At 39.8% G+C, this 20,090-nt stretch overlaps 1 protein-coding gene across 1 annotated transcript in view; it reads right to left on the reverse strand.

Moving 5' to 3' along the window:
* Positions 1 to 20,090, reverse strand: part of LOC108674577 — a 51,901-nt gene that overhangs the window by 14,575 nt on the left and 17,236 nt on the right. The window contains exon 2 of the mRNA XM_047885574.1: positions 788 to 1,002. Within this exon, the coding sequence (XP_047741530.1) occupies positions 788 to 1,002 (215 nt within the window). The remainder of the gene's footprint in view (positions 1 to 787; positions 1,003 to 20,090) is intronic.

The raw sequence follows: 20,090 nt of genomic DNA on the forward strand, positions 1-20,090 counted from the left end.
GAATTAATACAATATTGAAATCATGATCGCCATTCGTTAATTTCAAAAAAATTCTCTTCTGTCCTCGAATTAAATTTTGACTAAAACGCAACTTTAACAGCCTAGCTAAGTGAACGTTAATTTTTTAATCATTTTGCAAAATGATGAGGCTTAGTCCTTGCGATTGTGGCTAGGAGCTTTAAAGTACTGTAAAAGCTGTGGTGAATAGTGGAGGGGCTGGGAGCTGCATGTGAAGTATAAAAACGAGTAAAAATGTGATCACCTGCAAAAAGTAATTTTTCAAACAAGTAGAAATATGATCAGCTTGCGAAAATTCAGGCATATGTGTTCAGTAGTATCTAACGAGCACGAATATGATGAGCTATGCTTATATAAAATAATTAATTTATTATTATTCGATACCCACACACACGATTCATTCTAAATCTGAGTAGATTATCGAATTATCGACCCAACTGTTTCACATCCACTAGTTCAAAACATTCCCTCGAACTAAAGAGCTACATATTATCTCGAGTTCGGAGCGACAAACTTCCTCAAGCTCGAGAGTTACGTATTCATTCGATCTCTAGCTAGGGCGCACTATTTCTCGAGCTCTAGAGTGCACTATTTATGTTATGAATGCAGCATAGAACGCACAATTTTACGAGCTCTGGTACGCCCATTTTCTCAAGCTCTAGAGCGCACTTTTCCGCGAGCTCTGGAGCGCACTATTCCTCGCGCTCTATAGCCTAATATTTTGAGTTATAGAACGCACTATTCTTCGAATTCTAGAGCCATTACTCACATCGACAACTACTCCTGGCAAGTCAAAGACTTGTTTGGGTGGGGAGTCGGCGGCCACGTATCTGAAGAACTCCTTGACGCCTTTGTACCACTTGACGTTGTAGAGCTGGTCGCCCTCCAGGTCAAAGTCGCAGTGCAGGGAGACGGTGTCACCTGTGCGGCTGTAGCCCGGCACCGACACCTGGCGCAGCTTTAGCGCATGCGCGCCGCTCCAACCTGTCGAGAGACCGACCGTTCAATCTAAAGTAATAAATGTGATAATTATATGAGAGGATGCAGGAGTTTTGTTAATGTTGTGCAGTTTGGAGGAATCTTAACTGTTCAGTTGAACAGGGGACTAATAAAACTATATTGGTTTGAGGAATAATTGCCGCAATGAATGGTGCAAAGATGTACAATTTAAAAATAGGATATTATAGAGCACTATAATTCTGAAGATCGTAGAACATTCACAGCTTGTTGTGGGTCTTAAACACGCAGTTCACGGCGGCCATCTTGCTGATTTGATTGTGTCGCTGGTGGCTGGGATGGAACCCATAGCTCACTGGTCCAATCCTAGGACTCTGAACTGTATCTGAATCAGAGTGTCCTAGTCTCTGAATCACTAGGCAACCCTGCCCAACGCATACAATTGAATTTTTTATATCAGAGTTCACAGGTATTGTGAACTTTGTTCAAGAGCACCAGATATTTTTGTTATTTAAGGCATAAAGAGGAATTCAAAGCAAGTCCTAGGAATGCAATACATCGACACTTACTATGGTGTCGATGATGCTTCATCTAATCCTTATCTTGCTTCGGCAATTCATTTCGAGGTGAATGAACAAAATTATCTCTCTATTATCAAGCATTCTACTCTATTTTCCAGCACTCAACTGCGTGGAGGGAACATTTAATTACTGATAATATCCATGAGTCTGATTAATAACCGCCCTAATTACTGATAATGATCATGAAACTTATTAATAACAGCCTTATAATTATTGATAATAACCATGAGTATAATTAATAACAGCCTTAACCAACTTATTGAAGTTCAACAGTCGCACTTTTAGCGGGCTACTCCCACTCAATTAACTCATCACTTTTTCTCTTTCATCAAGACGCAGAAATATAGCCAAGACACTGGAAAATAATTTCGCTCGGATATTGCCGTAATCAAGATAACTTAATCAATATTGTCGGATATTGTCGTAATCAACATAAATATCGATATTTGTGCAAGAAATTGCCAGATATGGCGATTTGTTAAGGTTGATTAAAATCACGGAGGTGATGAATATGGTTACTTCTATTATCAGTCTGCTTATATCGCAAGTTCAAAAGAAATTCAAAAGCAAAGAAAACGCCAAGAAAATTCACCGTATCGATATCGAAAACGTCTTCTCAGCATATTTAATTTATTCAATATAAGTTTGGTAATAAAACTTATAGAACAAAAGGTTGATTCCCACAACATCGAGAAATAATTAATTTGATATTTTATAGATGGTTCTCGAACCGCTGAGAGACTTTAGAAAATTGCGTATTCGGTAGTACTCCGAAGTGGAAGTTATTCGATAGTGTCATTTGTAGGCAGAATCTATTATTTACTAATATTTAACTTGCAGACATTATTGAAAGTAAGAAATACTCCCAAAAGATCTCGCTTACATTTCAAGCTCACATGACTGAAATTCCGGTGGCCCGGCCTCCCCACCTTCGACTTCTGCTACAGCCTCGTTACAAAGAAACATATTTCGAGCAAAGTTGGAGGAGTGCAAGCAGCAACACACAAACTCTTGCAGAGGTGAAGCCCTTTGGAAGTTTATGCGATTCTTTAGAGGGCGAGCGAGCTAGAACCCCTAGCGGCAGAGGCTGTCGACAATACACTCGACAAATTATGTTCCGGCCAGGAAGTTCATTATGACTTCATCTTGCGCTGGGGCCCTGGAGAGAAACAAGGAGAGGAGACGCAAAAGCTCAAAAATGACCAAAATCTATTAAGTGTGAGAGAAAAGTCGCGCATTTTGCAGCAGATGTTGTTGGTTCCTTGACGCGCTGCTAGGCCGTCAAGGCTCTGAGACAAGAAGCGTGGCGGCATCTCAGACTAAAAATTCTATTTTGAAAAACAAAGTCCTGTCTACTAGTATGGCCTCGTTAAAAATTAATCGGAAAACGTTTTGTAGAAAACGTATTGCAAATTGCATGGAAGAAGTTGGTCAAAACTTCATTTGCGGATTCATAATTATTTCATTGCCGATGTTGCCGAAAGTTTTTCATTAAAACGTTTTGGTTGCCACTTAATATAATGATAGTTACATTAATTAAATTTTGTTCTCTTTAAACACTTTCATTAACCTGACGCAAACAAAAGTTTACCATGAAAACGCAACCTCGCGCGCTCGGAACATTGCAATCATGTATGGATGTTTGACTTAAATATATTATATATATTTACTAAATGTTAAAAATTGCATTATAATTTGTAATTTTTCAACATGATAGGTATAATAATATCACTTAACAACATACTTGACCTGCAATGTATTGAGATTAGTCGTTCAAATTTAATTTAAAGTTTTCGAATTCGGGGATTAGAATGAGAAGTCTTCTAAGAATAATAAAAATATTTAACATACAATTAATAAGATGATATGTTCTTGCGAGGACTATTTTGAATGGTCAATGTAATCCATAAAATACCATAAAAGTACGATAGCAAATGACAAGAAGGAGTGAAGAGAACAATAATTGAGGAAATCGCTGTAGTAGATCAAAAACAGACAGCCGATTAATTTAATAACAAAATAATCAAGTCGTGTAAGTTTCTAGATGAAAGAATCTGCTCAATTGCTGTCGTCTGTAGGCCTTGCTATGGTCTGATTATATGAACAATACTGGCTTCTGGCGACACTTAGGATACCTCAAATAGGTTGCTGCTGAGAGGCCGCCTCATCAATATCACTATATGAGCTCTGATCACAAGGCTACATGCAGAAACTCATAACGAATTTCATACGCTATTTTTAGTTGAAGAAAACTTGGGATTATTTCGAACAATTTCTAATAACTTGAGATTATTACATTAAACATTATTAGTTACTTTTTCGGCCCTCGGCACCCTACAGGAAGTCACACCATTTACCATGTTACAGAGGGTAATATCGATTACTGTCAAAGTTGCTATGCAACAACGAATATCTATAACTCTGAGAGCTGTGATGCATCAACGAATATCTATAACTCTGAGAGCTGTGATGCAGCAACGAATATCTATAACTCTGAGCGTTGTGATGCATCGAATAATATCTATAACTCTGAGAGTTGTGATGCATCGAATAATATCTATAACTCTGAGAGCTGTTCGACATCAACGAAGGGTCGCGGCGCGGTAAGGCGGCACAGAAGATCGTAAATCATTGCAGTCTCCCCTCGCAGCGCCACTTTTGCACTCGCTCTTTTAAAGCCTGCCAAAGCCTTGTATTTATGTTCGAACTTTGTTGCATAAACGCTCCAGTTGACGGGGCTCGTTGTGAACCAGGCAATGGACTGCCAAGCTCCTTGCTAGTGCCGCGGCACTACAGTGACGGGGCTCGTTGTGAACCAGGCAATGGACTGCCAAGCTCCATGCTAGTGCCACGGTACTACAGTGACGGGGCTCGTTGTGAACCAGGCAATGGACTGCCAAGCTCCATGCTAGTACCACGGCACTACAGTGACGGGCTCGTTGTGAACCAGGCAATGGACTGCCAAACTCCACGCTAGTGCCGCGGCACTCGAGTGACGGGGCTCGTTGTGAACCAGGCAATGGACTGCCAAGCTCCATGCTAGTACCACGGCATCAACTACTTCTCAAGCTTCACTTGCAATTCCAAGTCTATCATGAGAACCACAAAATATTTTTTATTCGAAATTGCACTCGTTACTCGACACTCTTTTCTATTTTCAGCTATTATAGAAGTTCGTATTAAAATATATTGTGCTTCTCAACCTTCCGGTTCCTCCACCCTGTTGTCATCGCTCGTTTTATCCAATGAATTTTTCGATTCTAGATTTCAATTGATTGTCGAAATATAGTTCTATATATTTCATTACAAATTCTGGACGCAACCATTATTTGTGAGCAAATTTTGAACATTCGCTTTTATGTCATTTTATCGTACATCTATTTTAACTATCAAACAATCGCAAAGTTCGAAAACTGCTAGGAAGCGTTCAGGACAGGTGTTCGTTACATAGACCTTCAAGAAAATTCAATTCTAATTAATCTAATCAAATTCAATTTTAGGCCTTCAAGAAAATTCATTAGAAATATTCCAGAGAATGGAACCACCAGGCCTGCCAACGCTAATTTCTTGCGGTAATTTAGAAGAAGTCTTTTTTTCTTGAAGTAATACTAAGAAGTCCTGCGTATTTGAGCATCAACTTCTTTCCTGGTCGAATGAATTACTCGGCTCAGTAAGTTTTGCAAATATACACTGGGGCAAAGTTCTACCTAAGGGCGAAAACGCATCCTAAATTTTGAGAGCACTTCATCATGCATTTAACCTGCGCGCTCAACGAGGATTCAGTTTATCTTGGAAGTGTTTTATTCGTTCAATAAGAAGCTCCAAAACAAACACGTTGATGTCATTGCAGTTGATAAGCCAAAGCCGATGTCGCTGAGGCTCAAGTCGCGCTATGAATTTTACTCTCGAACACTAACACCTCGTCAGCGCAGTAGCGCCCCTGCCAGTCGATGTGGCACAATACGAAGGGCATTAAAAATACTATTCAAGCGACAAGTAATATGAATTGGATATTTGCATGTCCATTTCACCCATATTATTTAAAATTCAAATATTTAAAATTCTCTTGCATATATACTGATACCTCAATATTTCAAAAAAATGTGTTTAATAAACTCGGTGCCCCACTGGAAATATTTGAATGAATGGGTGAGCTGGGGCCATCAATATACTCGTACCTTGACATAGAATAAGTTTGAAGTTGATAACAATTATCATAATTTGTTGGCCTCTTTCGTTCAGTCGGTAAGCGATCATCCTGACATTTAGCATCACAAATAAGTTGCTTCCTCACTTGTAGAATTTAATTCTGGAACTCTCAGCTATGCCGCTTACAGGACACCACACCATTCGCTGCATGCCTATACGTAGCATGAATATCTCACACGTTCATAGTGTGCATATCCATCATTATCCCTCATCTAAGCGTGAAGGAATCACACGATTCCTTCACGCTGAGCAACGCCAGATGTGCTATGATTTCACCATATCTCAAAAGTTCTTTCGGTGACCGATATAGCTGTGCATTGCACAACAACACGTAACTCTTCACTCACGTCGTTCATCACACATGTCATAACAAGTCCAAGGGCTGGACCATACCACACCCACACATGCAAGTTTAACACTCCCTCACAGGTTTCACACTTCCACGCAGGTTTTCCTCCTCCATGCAGGTTTTACCCTTCCACACAAGTTTTACACTTCCACACAGGTCTTACACTTCCACACAGGTTTTACACTTCCACACAGGTTTTACACGTCCACACAATCACACACCGCCCACACACAAGCTTCACACATGAGTGCAGCATGAGACCGGCATAGACAAGACACTTCCACACAGGTCTTACATTTCCACACAGGTTTTACACTTCCACACAGGTCTTACACTTCCACACAGGTTTTACACTTCCACACAGGTTTTACACTTCCACACAATCACACACCGCCCACACACACGCTTCACACATGAGTGCGGCATGAGACCGGCATAGCGGGCGCTGGCATTACCATGTATATTGATGCATTTGACGAGCTCGCCTGCGATATGCGTGCCCTCCTCGCCTGCCCCGACCCCACAGTTCATCCCATAACTGAAACTGATGCGTTACGCTGCATAACATTCCAGGGCATATACTTTCAAAAAAGTTGAGAGATCGTAAGTTCATCAGCCAATCATTGATGGCCTTTCAAGCAAAATCCACCAATCACAGACAAGAAAATAGAGCGTAAGTACTTACGTTCACTTAGCGAGTTTGGAAAGTATGGCCCCTGGGTCATCAGGACAACCTGTTACACTTCTCATGTTTCTTATGAGTGAAATGCATTTCAGTGAAAAAATTTATTGCGAGTGAAAATGTATTTCATTGCAATCCGAGTGTAGCGATAACAAATGTAAAAGTTAAAAGCTCAGAGATTGACATATGGACCATATATAGGTCCAAGGTCGGTGAATGGAAAAGGTATGACCAATCAATTAAATGTGGGACCAAATGAGGAAAAATATTTCAGTTTAACCGTGAAAATAATTATACATTAAAAAAAATACTCTTCAATAATTTAGCAAGGTGATCTGAAGCTCATATTACAAATTCACCTACATGAAGGGTTTTACAGTTATGAAAATTATTTACCCTCGAAACAAAATTTCCACAGATTGCCTCGTAACACCGATTTCCTCACTCCAGCAATGTTGTTCAGGAACAGCAACGTTGCAGTCATTGTTTGCTTCTTCTGCACGCTGACCTGAAGGAAGCAATCTTTCCCTGCCTTTTTAAAAGCGCCGCCACCTGCATTTGCCGGCATTCATATCTCGGCAGCAGAGTTTTTGTCTCGGTGATCCAATTTGCGAGAATATTGCTCATATTCTGGCAACTCACTAAGACAATTTTCAGCTGAGGGCTTCGTTGATCCTCACATGCGCAATAAAACTTTTTGGAGCGCAATCCGAGCTTCGCCAAGACCAAACAACTAAAAGCAGCGGCTACTCGCCCAAGAAACTGGCCTAAGAATTGTCTTGAGTTTTAAGTTGCGGCAAGCCACGCTAGAGCCCACGGCAAGTTCAGAGCCGGTGATGCCGCTGGCCGAGGCCTCCATCATATACAGTTCTTGTCAGCTAAAATGATGAGGGGAACAATGGTAGAGTGAGTATGGTGAGGGGAACAATGGTAGAGTGAGTATGGTGAGTGAAACAATGTTAGAGTGAGTATGGTGAGAGGAACAACGTTAGAGTGAGTAAGGTGAGGGGAACAATGTTAGAGCGAGTATGGTGAGGGGAACAACGTTAGAGTGAGTATGGTGAGGGGAACAATGTTAGAGTGAGTATGCATGGTGAGGAGAACAACGTTAGAGTGAGTATGGTGAGGGAATGACGTTATTGTGAGTATTGTGAGGGGAACAATGCTAGAGTGAGTATGGTGAAGGTAACAATGTTAGAGTGAGTATGGCGAGGGGAGCAACGTTAGAGTGAGTATGGTGAGGGTAACAATGTTAGAGTGAATATGGTGAGGGAACAATGTTAGAGTGAATATGGTGAGGGTAATAATGTAAGAGTGAGTATGGTGAGGGGAACAGTGTTAGAGTGAGTATGGTGAGGGGAACAGTGTTAGAGTGAGTATGGTGAGGGGAACAGTGTTAGAGTGAGTATGGTGAGGGGAACAACGTTAGAGTGAGTATGGTGAGGGTAACAATGTAAGAGTGAGTATGGTGAGGGGAACAACGTTAAAGTGAGTATGGTGAGGGGAACAACGTTAAAGTGAGTATGATGAGGGGAACAGTGTTAGAGTGAGTATGATGAGGTGAACAATGTTAGAGTGAGTTTGATGAGGGGAACAATGTTAGAGCGAGTATGGTGAGGGGAACAACGTTAGAGTGAGTATGGTGAGGGGAATGACGTTATTGTGAGTATTGTGAGGGGAACAACGTTAGAGTGAGTATGGTGAGGGGAACAACGTTAAAGAGAGTATGACGAGGGGAACAGTGTTAGAGTGAGTATGGTGAGGAGAACAATGCTAGAGTGAGTATGGTGAGGGGAATAATGCAAGAATGAAGACAATGAGGGTAACATGTTATAGGGAGTATACTTTGAGAAATTTTGCATGGATTAATTTTAATACGTACAAAATAATTCAAAAGTTATGAGTTTCAGTAATTTACTTAATGAATGGCAACAGAACCATGAATCTGTAGTACTTTACCTTCTGGTTTACCTGAAGATCTCGAAATCTTCGTTGTTGCATTCGCTCTCGACGATGTAAACATTTCAGTGTACTAATAACTTGCTTCCAAATATGTTTAAAATAAGTCATGCATTAACCTTACTTCCCGTCGAACATTACGGTATCCAAGTTACAATTCTCCTCGAATACAAAACCGGATGGCTGAATTGAAGGCTTTATATGTAATAGGAATGTAGTTCAATACAAAGTTGAAGCTTTCACTAAATTTTTTGTCCCCGTTCAAATATGCTCTGAATCCTTCAAAGCCCCTGTGCTCCAAATAGCCATCTGAAGTAGTAGGCGAACTTTCATACGATCTCTTATCTCAAAAACCTTATTCGGAAGAATAAATATTTTACTCGGATATCCCAGCGTACGTACTGCAACTATCACACTTGCTATTATAATAGATGGCAATCTGGGAAGTTTGGGCGGTGTGTGGCAGTTGGAGCAGCAGCTTCAGTCCTCGAGAGTTTCAACGGCGGGAAAGTACACTCTCACTCTAATCTAATCAGGACTAAAGACCCTATCAAATTAAGCAGGTATTGCAGACACTCATACGATGCTCCGGCATTTTGCAACCGGTGTTGCGGAGCTTGTCGGTTACAGCGACAAAAATTGAGGATAAATAGACAATAATTGTGGTTTTTGAAAGCCCATTTGGCTGTTCCTGTGCCGCAAACCTGTGAGGTTTACTTAATTCTGATTGAATTATTTCATTAGAAGTAGCATTTAAATCAACGCAAGCATAACAAATGTATTATTTTGAATAACCAAGAAACGATTTTCCTCAAATTATACATTACACTGCAATGGGCATTCTTTTTCATTGGCATTCGAAATCTAATCTCAGACTACTATATTTTCATAGCAGAAACTTTGAATGTTTGTAATCAGGACATACAGTTCAAAAGTAATAGTATCTTATCACGACACTCCGTTTGTTCACAATTGATAAAGAATTAGAAAAGTTTGATGTCTCTTCAATCTAGGCTGAAATTATCACAAGTTTTAGCTCCTGCATTGCAACTAACCTCGTCGGCTGCTCGCTGGCTTGATTCTTAATTGAAACTTCATTTTGTTTTATTTATTGGATCAAAATTGAATACAATCTACAACAATACGGCATTTTACCGCTGTGTTAAAGTTACTGTTTTCTGACTGTGGAGTACAACAAAAACAGCAGCGGGATAGACTCTCGCAGGGAAAGGTGGTTCGCTTCCCCCGTAGACTTGATGCAGCGCAACTAAGTGACAAAGAAACACAGGGACCGGCCACAGCTGCAGTGCAGCTTAATAGTCGTCCATTTTAGGGAACGGCTTCTATCTTGTTTTTGAGTCCATAGTAGTGAGCACAGAGGGAATACCTCTGTCCGCAACTTGAGTGTCGATTGATGGGACTTTCCCGCTAAAAACAATGGCTCTGACAACTCTCCAGCGCATGCATTCTGTGAATAGGATTTTATTGGAAGTTTTTTTTCTATGGCTTCGCATGAATGAGTGTCAAAGAAAAGAATAGATCCAAAAGAAATTGGGAGATTTTATGTGCATCATATTACTTTAATTCCGACGTCTGCTGAATTTCAAATGTCATGAATAATTTTTATGTAAATTTTATTACTGTGAACTTTTAATTTTTTTGCATAAAATGTAACGAACGTTGAAAAGGCAATTACAATGGAAAAATGTCACACAATAGACGTATTATTACAAGGGAACGATGAGGTGCAGGACGGGAGCCAACTCTTTACTATTGTAGTTACGTTGATACGCATTAGGTGCGCAGACGAGTTGTTTTTTCATTTCAGAGATTTAAAAAAAATTCAATTAAACCGCAATAATCATCACAAGGAACTACTCAACAGTTTCACAACCATGGTGTTTCATGATTTAGGTCTTCAAATTATAGTGCCTAAAATTAAAAAAAACATGGCTGCTCAAAACTGAAAGCGTTTAAATTGACAATTGACGATTGCGAATTATTTAACACAACAGATCATAATAATTTGGTGGTATTTAAATTCTGAAATATATTATATTTCCCCAATCCCCATTTTATCCAAGCTGTTGAATATATAAATTTTAGGTTAGCTTTAATTTGAATATATACATATTTCTGCAATACCATTCAGTAACATTTTCAAACTTATATTAATTTAATGTCATCAACTTCCTTCATACTTAGATGCACTATCTCTTCGTCGTTTTCTCCATTTCAGGCTGCGTCCATCCTAAAATTGCTATCTAATCTAGAGAAATCGAGCATTCTACGCTGCAGCTGACAACTGCAGTAAAGTTCGTGGGGTTTCCGTCATGAAAATTAGCGCCAGTCTTCACACTCCCACCATTAGTAACGGTCAACTTTCTATTTACTCTATTCTCACGAAATTTACAGCTTTTAATCATCGTTTCCTATTTATTCAGCATAATACGACGAGCCTCATGCTTATCCGTAAATATATTCATACCGCAAGACACGCAAAAAACCTGGTCCAACGTCCATTTAATTGTGGTGATCCTTCGACCGAGGTGGCCTTTACCTTTATACCAGACGCCCTGAAGGTGCTTAGTCACAGCTAAGCCCTTCCTCCCGTCATCCTTCGACCTGATCAGACGTGGACCGCTGCACTGTTCCGATCACCCGGACAACACGTGTATTTCGGACAGAGTGCACTGGTTGGTGGAATGGCGACATAGGCACAGTTTTTTACGTATTTACAAACTCTGGTAAATTTTGCCTGTAAAACTATCCTCTCAAGCTGTTCCAAAGTAAATTAACAAGATAACAGCTTTGAGTACAAAAAATTTGCAGATTCAATTACTCAATTAGGGTGCTTTTGCAGAAGATTTCTGTAGTGAAGATCCACCAGAATATGCTAATATATAATTCAGTCATAAGCAACTTCACTTTAGCAAATAATAAGCCAATTTTTGCACGCCAAAATAAATATTTGTTTGTATTTCGCTTACTTCCATCTATCGCGATAATCAGGTTCTACAAGTGAACGCTTATAATTCTTTGCTGGGAACATTGTGGGAATCGAACCTATCCTTTCCTTCAGTGGCATGGGCTTCTACCGTGGTGTGAGATTCGTTGGAGAAGCCTGGGTCATAATTATCTTTATTGCGATGCACTATTGCATTCATTGTTTAATAAACCGACCATCGACTTGCCCAATTTGCTCTTAACTATTACAGAGCTAGTCCGCGCGCTCTTAACAGTACGGTTATGACAACCAACAAATCCACGAAACTGTGGCGGAGGAAATGATTCAGTAATGACCATCAGATGCATAAGATATGTAAAACTTCAATGAAATAAAAGTTCTAATTCCAACTAACTTGTCTTTTATTCGAGTTCCAGAACGTAGTAAGTCAACTACCGCTGTCAATTGAGGCATCGCAACCAAATCAGGCACCGCAGTTACGCGAGATACAGCGATTATCCAAGTACCGTAATTAGTTGACGTGACATTTATATGATTATCTGCGGCTAAGAAAGGAACCCCCAGTCATTTGCAGTTCGTCAGCGACGTGAAGCGCAATGGTCATTTGAAATACTCAAATTATAGGAGGTCCCTCAGCTGTTTAAATTACTACGTACAATCACGTAGAGGATCACATTCATTTCAAATGTGACAGTGAAATGAGGTCAAGACGAGGTTATCTGAGGTCACTGGTCACGTGATCTGTTCAGTGATTGGTTGGCACAGCTAGCCAATCTAAGCGATTGCCCTGACGAAGTTCGTTCGTCTCTTGCGTCTTCCCTTTTCTCATTTGTGTCAAAATTGTCGATTTCGTGTCAATTTTTCGAGGTCGGTCCATAAGCTGCAATATTCGGCTGGAAAACGATTTCCCAAGATGAGATGTAATAAAAGACAAAATTCTGACCGGGATCCATGTCGATGGTGCGGATCATGTCGACGATTGCTGCTCCTAGAGATCCCAGAGCTTGATGGCAGCTCCAAATATGAAGTATTTTCTAGGTTACATGGGTCACATTTTTTCTGAAGTCAACTTATGAATTTTTAAAACATTAAAATTTTAGTATGGATTACGTTAAACATTTTTCAGTCGACTTGATTGATGGGAGATAAGAATTGTTCATTATAAGGACAAAAAATCTTGTTTATAATTTTGGGGTAATAATTAAATCTGAAACATAGTACATTTTGTCGTGATATTGCGAGCATTTCATCGAAGGAAAAAACTTACTTTCACTCACTTTTCTGAGGGAATTAAAACCTGGACCGCACGAAAAGAAAACATGCAGCAGGGTCAGTGTCTCACTCCATAACCTTGCCCTGTATTCACCAAGAAATGAACCTAAGCCATGAACCCGCTGCACGGGCCCCAATCTGAAAACAATTGTTATATTTTATTCATCAGATTGCGTTAGCTTCATAAGAATCCTATGCGTAGTACATGAAGATTTGCATCCAAGTTGTACATTCAGAGCACACGTTAAACTTGTGCCGCAAGCTACGCGTCACCATCGTCTGGTGTTGCGAGGCGTCAATCATTTTTCGCTCGCCGAAGTTCGAGAAAAAGAAGGTAAAAGTTCGAGCATTTCTCGCCCTATTTCGACGCGCTGCGCTCGCATCTTTAGCATCCATCTCCCCGATGGTGGAAGCTGCCAAGCATTCAACTCTCTTATGAAGTTCACTTCTGCTTAAACTTATTCAAGATCAGGGATATATTCAATCAGGTAATCTCCATTCCTCTTTGCTTGTTTAGTTGTTTTGCAGCAATCGATTAGTTAAAAAATAATATTGGTCGATTAAGCGTGTAATAAATAGTTGTTTTATAATTAGCCGTAAACGCTAAGTGCGTGGAGAAATTCATTCTGTTCCAAACATTTTATACGATTTGAAATTTAAATTTATAATGAAAATCTTCTAAATGAGCTTCTGCATTCAATGCGGAACTTTTCTATACGTATTTCTTGTGCGTCATGTCTTTCTATTAAGGTGACCTAGACGGAAAAATATTGCGTATTTTTCGCTCTAAAAATGCATAGAAAATGTATTTTACCACTTCAATTCATTGCTACTACTTGTTCTCACGAATTAACAGTCTATACATGAAAATACATTGCTGGCATTGGGACTTTAAATTTTTCGTGTTTTCTTTCCATTTGTGTGATGTTGATTGTATTGTTCTTTTCTAAATGGTTTTACTTAATTATTTCGAGGCTTTCATTTTCATTTTTGCTTCTGTTCCGAGCTAGCCGTTCATGTCGTACGCTCTTTCAGGCAGCAAACTCGTATGGAGTAAAGAAGATGGACGGGGGTCTTCACTTTACTCGTAAACGTTTAAGCTGAAAACAAATTACCTATGAGACAATAATACAAAACAACTATGGAAATTACCTATGAAACACTAATACAAAACATCTATACACAAGAACCAGAAACAACATTAACACGCTTTTACAATGAACACAATTATGGAGAAAACAATAAGTGGAAAGATTTTTAGTTACTATAGGTTACTTAGACTTACATAGTTCGTATAGGAGTACCGGGTAGTAAGTACCAGGTCACAAGTATACTTACTTGGTTAAGAAACGGCGCAGCACCGACGAAGGTATTAGCGCCCGGTCACAAGGATGAATAACGTACGGCCTAACAGGTTCAACAACAGATTGCGTTGGTACTTATTCTTTGTATGGACAGAGACAGAGAGACGGGCGTATGAATGACGCCACAGCTTCGATTAAGAGGTTGTATGCATTTTAATTCTTAAGCGTCTGGATTTAAAAACTAATTTTGTATAACTAAATTCAGTATATTGTGAAGGTCGCTGTAACATTTTTTTAACCTGGATAATTCCAGATTGGCCATTAAATTCCCAAGTGAAATTTTTGCAGCGAACTCGGAAACCTTCCCAACCAGCGTTACGACTGCGCAGATCTGCGTTGAACTTGACGTCAAATTTTTATTATTTTCAGAAAATATTATATATTAATAATGTATAATATTAATATTATTTAAAATAATAATTATTTAAATAATTAAAACAATTATTTAATTTCTTTTAATTTAATTAATAAAAAAATTAATTTATTTAAATTAGTTTAATTAAAATAACTAAGTGTCGGGACAGCTAAGGGAGAGAAGTGGTTCTCAAATATTTTCAGTAATTTGAACATACCTTTAGTAATAACATGGCACTGCTTGGGGTGATAGTAGGAGATGTGAGTCAACCGAGGCTGACTTTCCATTGCGATAATAATTGACTGGAGGATAGTCTCAAGCCAAGCGTTGAAATATTAACCATAATTTTATGAAACTAATGGATATACTAACAAGGGTGTTCTACTTCCATGCGTGTTTCCGAGGTCTTGTTAATAGATTTCATGAAACTGAATTTGATGACATTGACCATAGTTTCAATCAAAGAGTTTATTTTCAATTATTTAGGCCGATTTATCTTTCTGTAACTTTAGCCCCTGAATGTACCTCAGTAAACATTCACGGTTTTATCCCTTATTATGGCGAGGTTGTTTTATTTGTTCATACAATTCAGAGTTAGGTATATAATTGTTAAAAAGTAAGCGTTTGAAGCATAGTCTTTCCATCCGTTATTTTAGAGTAACATGTAAGCCAGTTGATTCAATGATAGGTTCCAAAAATTTTCTCCCAGAATTTTTTTTCTCCATAATTTCTGACTTTCAACGTAGTCGCGAGCACGCGCCGACGATCGTGAACGTTAATCAGCGGAGGGCGTGCGGCAATTATGAGTCATATTGACGCAGTTTCCGACTGCAAACGACCGCCAGGTTCTTTAATGGGCCACTGACGGGCCGTTAAGCGCTCGACTCGTCGGTCTCTGCACTGGCGCTGCCCCAACTGAGATGTGCAGCGAGCTGGTGTGACGCAAGCGAGTGAAAACCCAAACGTCATTCTTGTAGTGGGTGTTAGGGTCTCTGCAGTTGCTAGAGGTTGAGGTGGGTGTAGTGGTACCTGCAGCTGGTAGAGGATAGGCATCGGGTCACTATCCCTCTGTTGAGGTTGAGATTGCGCACTATCAGAGCCACAACCCCGAACAAGTAATTAACGTATGATATATATTAGGGCAAAATGCGTCTCGACCTGCATTTGTACATCTCGACCTGCAGTTGCGTCGAAATATCATGAATACTTTTGAATGACTAATGCATGGATAATCCTAACCATACCTACAGCATCAGAGAATATTTGCCGTCTGCATGATAAAACTCTTCACACACACACAAAAAAAAGAGTTACATTTTGCCTGTAATACCACTGAAATAAACTAATTATCGCACATGCTGCTGAGGGGCATTAATCGCCTCATCGCGCTAATTATGCCAGCATAAAATGAAGGAAGTTGCTATGTGTACATTTCACGTATGATAACGCGTGAATGTCACCATCGACCGATGTGCTTGCCCATCCGAAAAATGAGAGACAATGAAGGCAAAAAAGACCGCCCGACTGACAGTGATTCATTGTAAATTTGGCCTTAAGTTTATTCTGGGTTGAAAGTCAGTATTAGATAGTGAAGATCTATTAAGGGATATACCATCATTATCTCATCGTCATGATTAGAGAGAGTAATATACAATGTATAATATAGCGGTTTCAGTGTTTATTAGGCCGTAGGCCTGTCGCCGATTCTTAACATCGCAGAACATCCACAGCTTATTGCGGGCTTGAACTCGCAACTCACTGCTTCAAATTTTCTTTGCATAACCGCCCGCGGCCTCCACGCCGATCCCGCACCAGAAACAGGCACACAGAGCTGGGATCAAACCCGCGCCTCTCTGCTCCAATCTTGGTACTCTGAACTTGAACCACATTCAACTTTAATACGAGTATCAAAGATTTATTAATTAACTTCTCCTGTTGTATTCTCTCGTGATACACGAATTTGGAGGGCAACCTCAACGAATCCGAATTTTCCTGCAGCAAGTTTTCCGGATAATAAACCAACATGATAAAAAAAATTTCAAACTTAAATTTCACTAAAATTCATTCCCCGCTTCCCAATTGAAATCAAGACCATCACTCTCCCAGATTGCTTTCTCGTCCAATCGCGCGCGCAGCATCTCACTTGCAGAAGATTTCCCAATCGACAAGTTCAGGTTTTGCGGAATCTCAGAATCTCTCGCCACATCCAAGTCTAGATAGCATAATTTCACGCCTTGCATCAAATTAATTTCTTCGTGAAGATATTTTCTAGAATTCATGTGTTGCTACACAGACAGATCGCTGTTTTAGGCCAGCCTATGTAATGGAACACATCACACGGCATGAGGCAATGCCCGTGCATGCAATTGAAGGAAGGAGTTCGTTTACAGTAACTTATACGAATAGTGAATTATTGAAGCTGGACAATGAATACTGAAATATTGTAATGGAACACTTATCACTTATTTACGGTTCATTGCTTTTGGTTCGCGACCGATCTCACAGACTGAGTGAGTGAATTTTTAGTGAAGTGATCATTAGTGCAGCGATAAGTAATCACTTGGTCAAAAAATGGAGTCGAAATTTTCAGCAAAAACATGTCATCCAAATATAATCTTAGCTTCTTGAGTCTCAAAATTCAAGATAGAAATTCATGAACTCCACACCCTTCCTGATGTGTGTCCTGATTTTGTTAAATATAAATAAGATCACACAAAAATTTATCTCAAACAGATTAAATAGATAACAAAAATTATATTAAATTAAGATTAATTAAACTCAAAATGTAATCCAAATGAAAGAATAATACTATTACAATGGCCAATCCATTCAAAGATTCTCATACTAATAAAGTTATTTTAGGTTCACTTTAATATTAATAAACTAGAAAATTATTATAATACTCGAATGTATATTATTCAGATATATAAATTTGATTCCTCAATTCAATATGAGAACTGAAAAAATAAATAGTTGTTTTTCAGATGAAGATAATCTTGTACTGTTGAGCAAACGACACTACGAGAATGAAACAGCACGATCTGATACAGTAATTTTACATCCTACTTAGAAAAAAAGCGTTTAATTAAATACTACATGCATATTCTTATTTGATTAAGCTTTAAGTTTATTATTTCGGAGAATCCCTTTAGAGTTGGGATCAAAGTGTCCCTGAATGTGTTCACTGATCAAGGTTACGGCCATACAACACATTTTCTTTATATAGACATGCTCGGTCTGTGCTAGCCCAGAGACCAAAACGGTTGCGCCGTTATGGCATGATGCGTGAGTTGCGCCGTTGCAGAATGAAGTTTATGCTGCGCCGTTGCGGAGTGATGCTTGTGTTGCCATTGTGCGGAATAATGCTGTGCTGCGACGTTGCGGAATAAGTGTGCTGCGCCAATACGGAATGATGCGTGTGCTGCACAGTTACAAAATGCTGTGTGTGCGGTGACGTTGCGGAATGAAGCTTGTGTTGCATGCACCGTTGTGGAATAATGCTGTGCTACAACGTTGCGGAATGATGCATATGCTGCACAGCTATAAAATGCTGCGCGTGCTGCGTTGTCACGAGCCGCTGCCTCTGCACAAGCAGAAGGCAGCACCTGCAGTGAGCTCATGACTCTTGGGGGAGTCGCAGGGAGCGCCTAACAGGAGATGTTGGTCGGACTGCCCACCAGCGGCAGTCTCACCCAGACCGTGAATTTTTACATACGCTATGTTGTCGTCGGTGGAACGAGAGAAAATGTTCTGGTATGATGGATGGTGTTTTGTGCCGGCAATCATGCCACTGCTGTATTCATAAGAACGATCGTTTTTTTAAGATGCACATTTTCTATCGTTTAAATTTTAATTGCTTTATGTCCTGCAGAGGATAGTTGAAGAGAACCAAATCAGCGTAAAAAAGATGGTCATGCTTCCTTATCGTTTTTCCCCTCCGATAGCGGTGAAAGTTCATTTATCACAAGATATACAGAGTGTGTAATAAAAAATCTCCTGGTTCGTCGTAATAGACGAATACCTGGCCGAAAATAACTGTAAACAAAATAAACAAACTTTAATGCTTGAGGCTAAGGTTCAGTTATTATTATAGCAATGAAAGATTTCAATGATAGCAAATATTCGGACAAGTGATGCAATAACACATCACACACCTCAAAAGAGGTACGTAGCAAATTTACAGGGTCCGCCATATTTATGGCAACGGATGCTTGCTATATAAAAATAAATTGGTTTCTGGGAGACCTTTCTTTTGTAATGAAGCTTAATATCATCTATTAAATCGTCTATGTTATATTGCAGAAGTCTAAGGTGTCTAAATTTACTATTACTTATGGCAGTAGATAGAAATGCAATTGTAACCCTTCATGAAAAGGGCGAGAGTAATTCAGTCATTGCAAAAAAAGCTCCAAATTCGTCGTGAAACTGTGTGGAAGGTGGTAAAAATTTTCAAGGAAACTGGCTAAACATGCAATCGACCTGGTCAAGGAAGGAAACGAAGTGTCCGAACAAAACAATTGGTCAAAAACACGAGGGAGAAGTTGAGGAGAAACCCTCGTCGGTCAGCTGCAAAATTGGCTGCAGAAGCAGGAGTCAGTCAGACATTAATGCGTAGAGTCATCAAAGATGACCTCAAAACCTCCCCTTACAAGATGCAAACAAGGAATGAACTAACAGACCGTCACGAACGAATGAGGCTCGAAAGATGCTAGCACATTCTGGATCTCATTGAGGATGGCACGCTGCCCAACTTGGTGTTCAGTGACGAGAAAAAATTTGACATTGAACAAAGCGTTTGCCGTCAAAACGACAGAGTTTGGAGTCAGGATGGATTTGCGGCAACCAGACCAGCAACACGACGTCAAAATCCCATGTCCGTGATGGTTTGGGCCGCGGTAACCGCCACTGGGAGGACCCCACTCGTTTTTATCCCCTCAGGAGTGAAATTGAACAGTCAGCGATGCATTTCGGACATTTTGGAAGCTGTGTTGTTACCTTGGGCCCGTAAACACTTCAACGGCTCACCATGGAGTTTTCAACAAGACTCTGCCCCATCACATGGCTCAAACATGACCCAAAACTGGATTCAGGGTCATATCCCAGCGTTCATTAGCAGAAATGAATGGCCCTCAAGAAGCCCTGATTTGAATCCTCTCGACTTTTCTGTGTGGGCTATTATAGTGAGTAGGGTCTGCAGAACACCTCATGATTCTTTGGATAGTTTGAAGTCTAAATTGACACGAGAATGGGACTTGATCCCTCAAAAAATGCTGCGTGTCTCATGTGAAGCTTTCCCGCGTAGATTGGAGGCCGTCATTAAAAATAAGGGTGGTCATATTGAATAAATATGTCTGAGAAGTGTTTAGGTAATTCTTG

Source organism: Hyalella azteca, unplaced genomic scaffold (assembly GCF_000764305.2).
Source record: "Hyalella azteca isolate HAZT.00-mixed unplaced genomic scaffold, Hazt_2.0.2 contig2461, whole genome shotgun sequence".
Classification (NCBI taxonomy): domain Eukaryota; kingdom Metazoa; phylum Arthropoda; class Malacostraca; order Amphipoda; family Hyalellidae; genus Hyalella; species Hyalella azteca.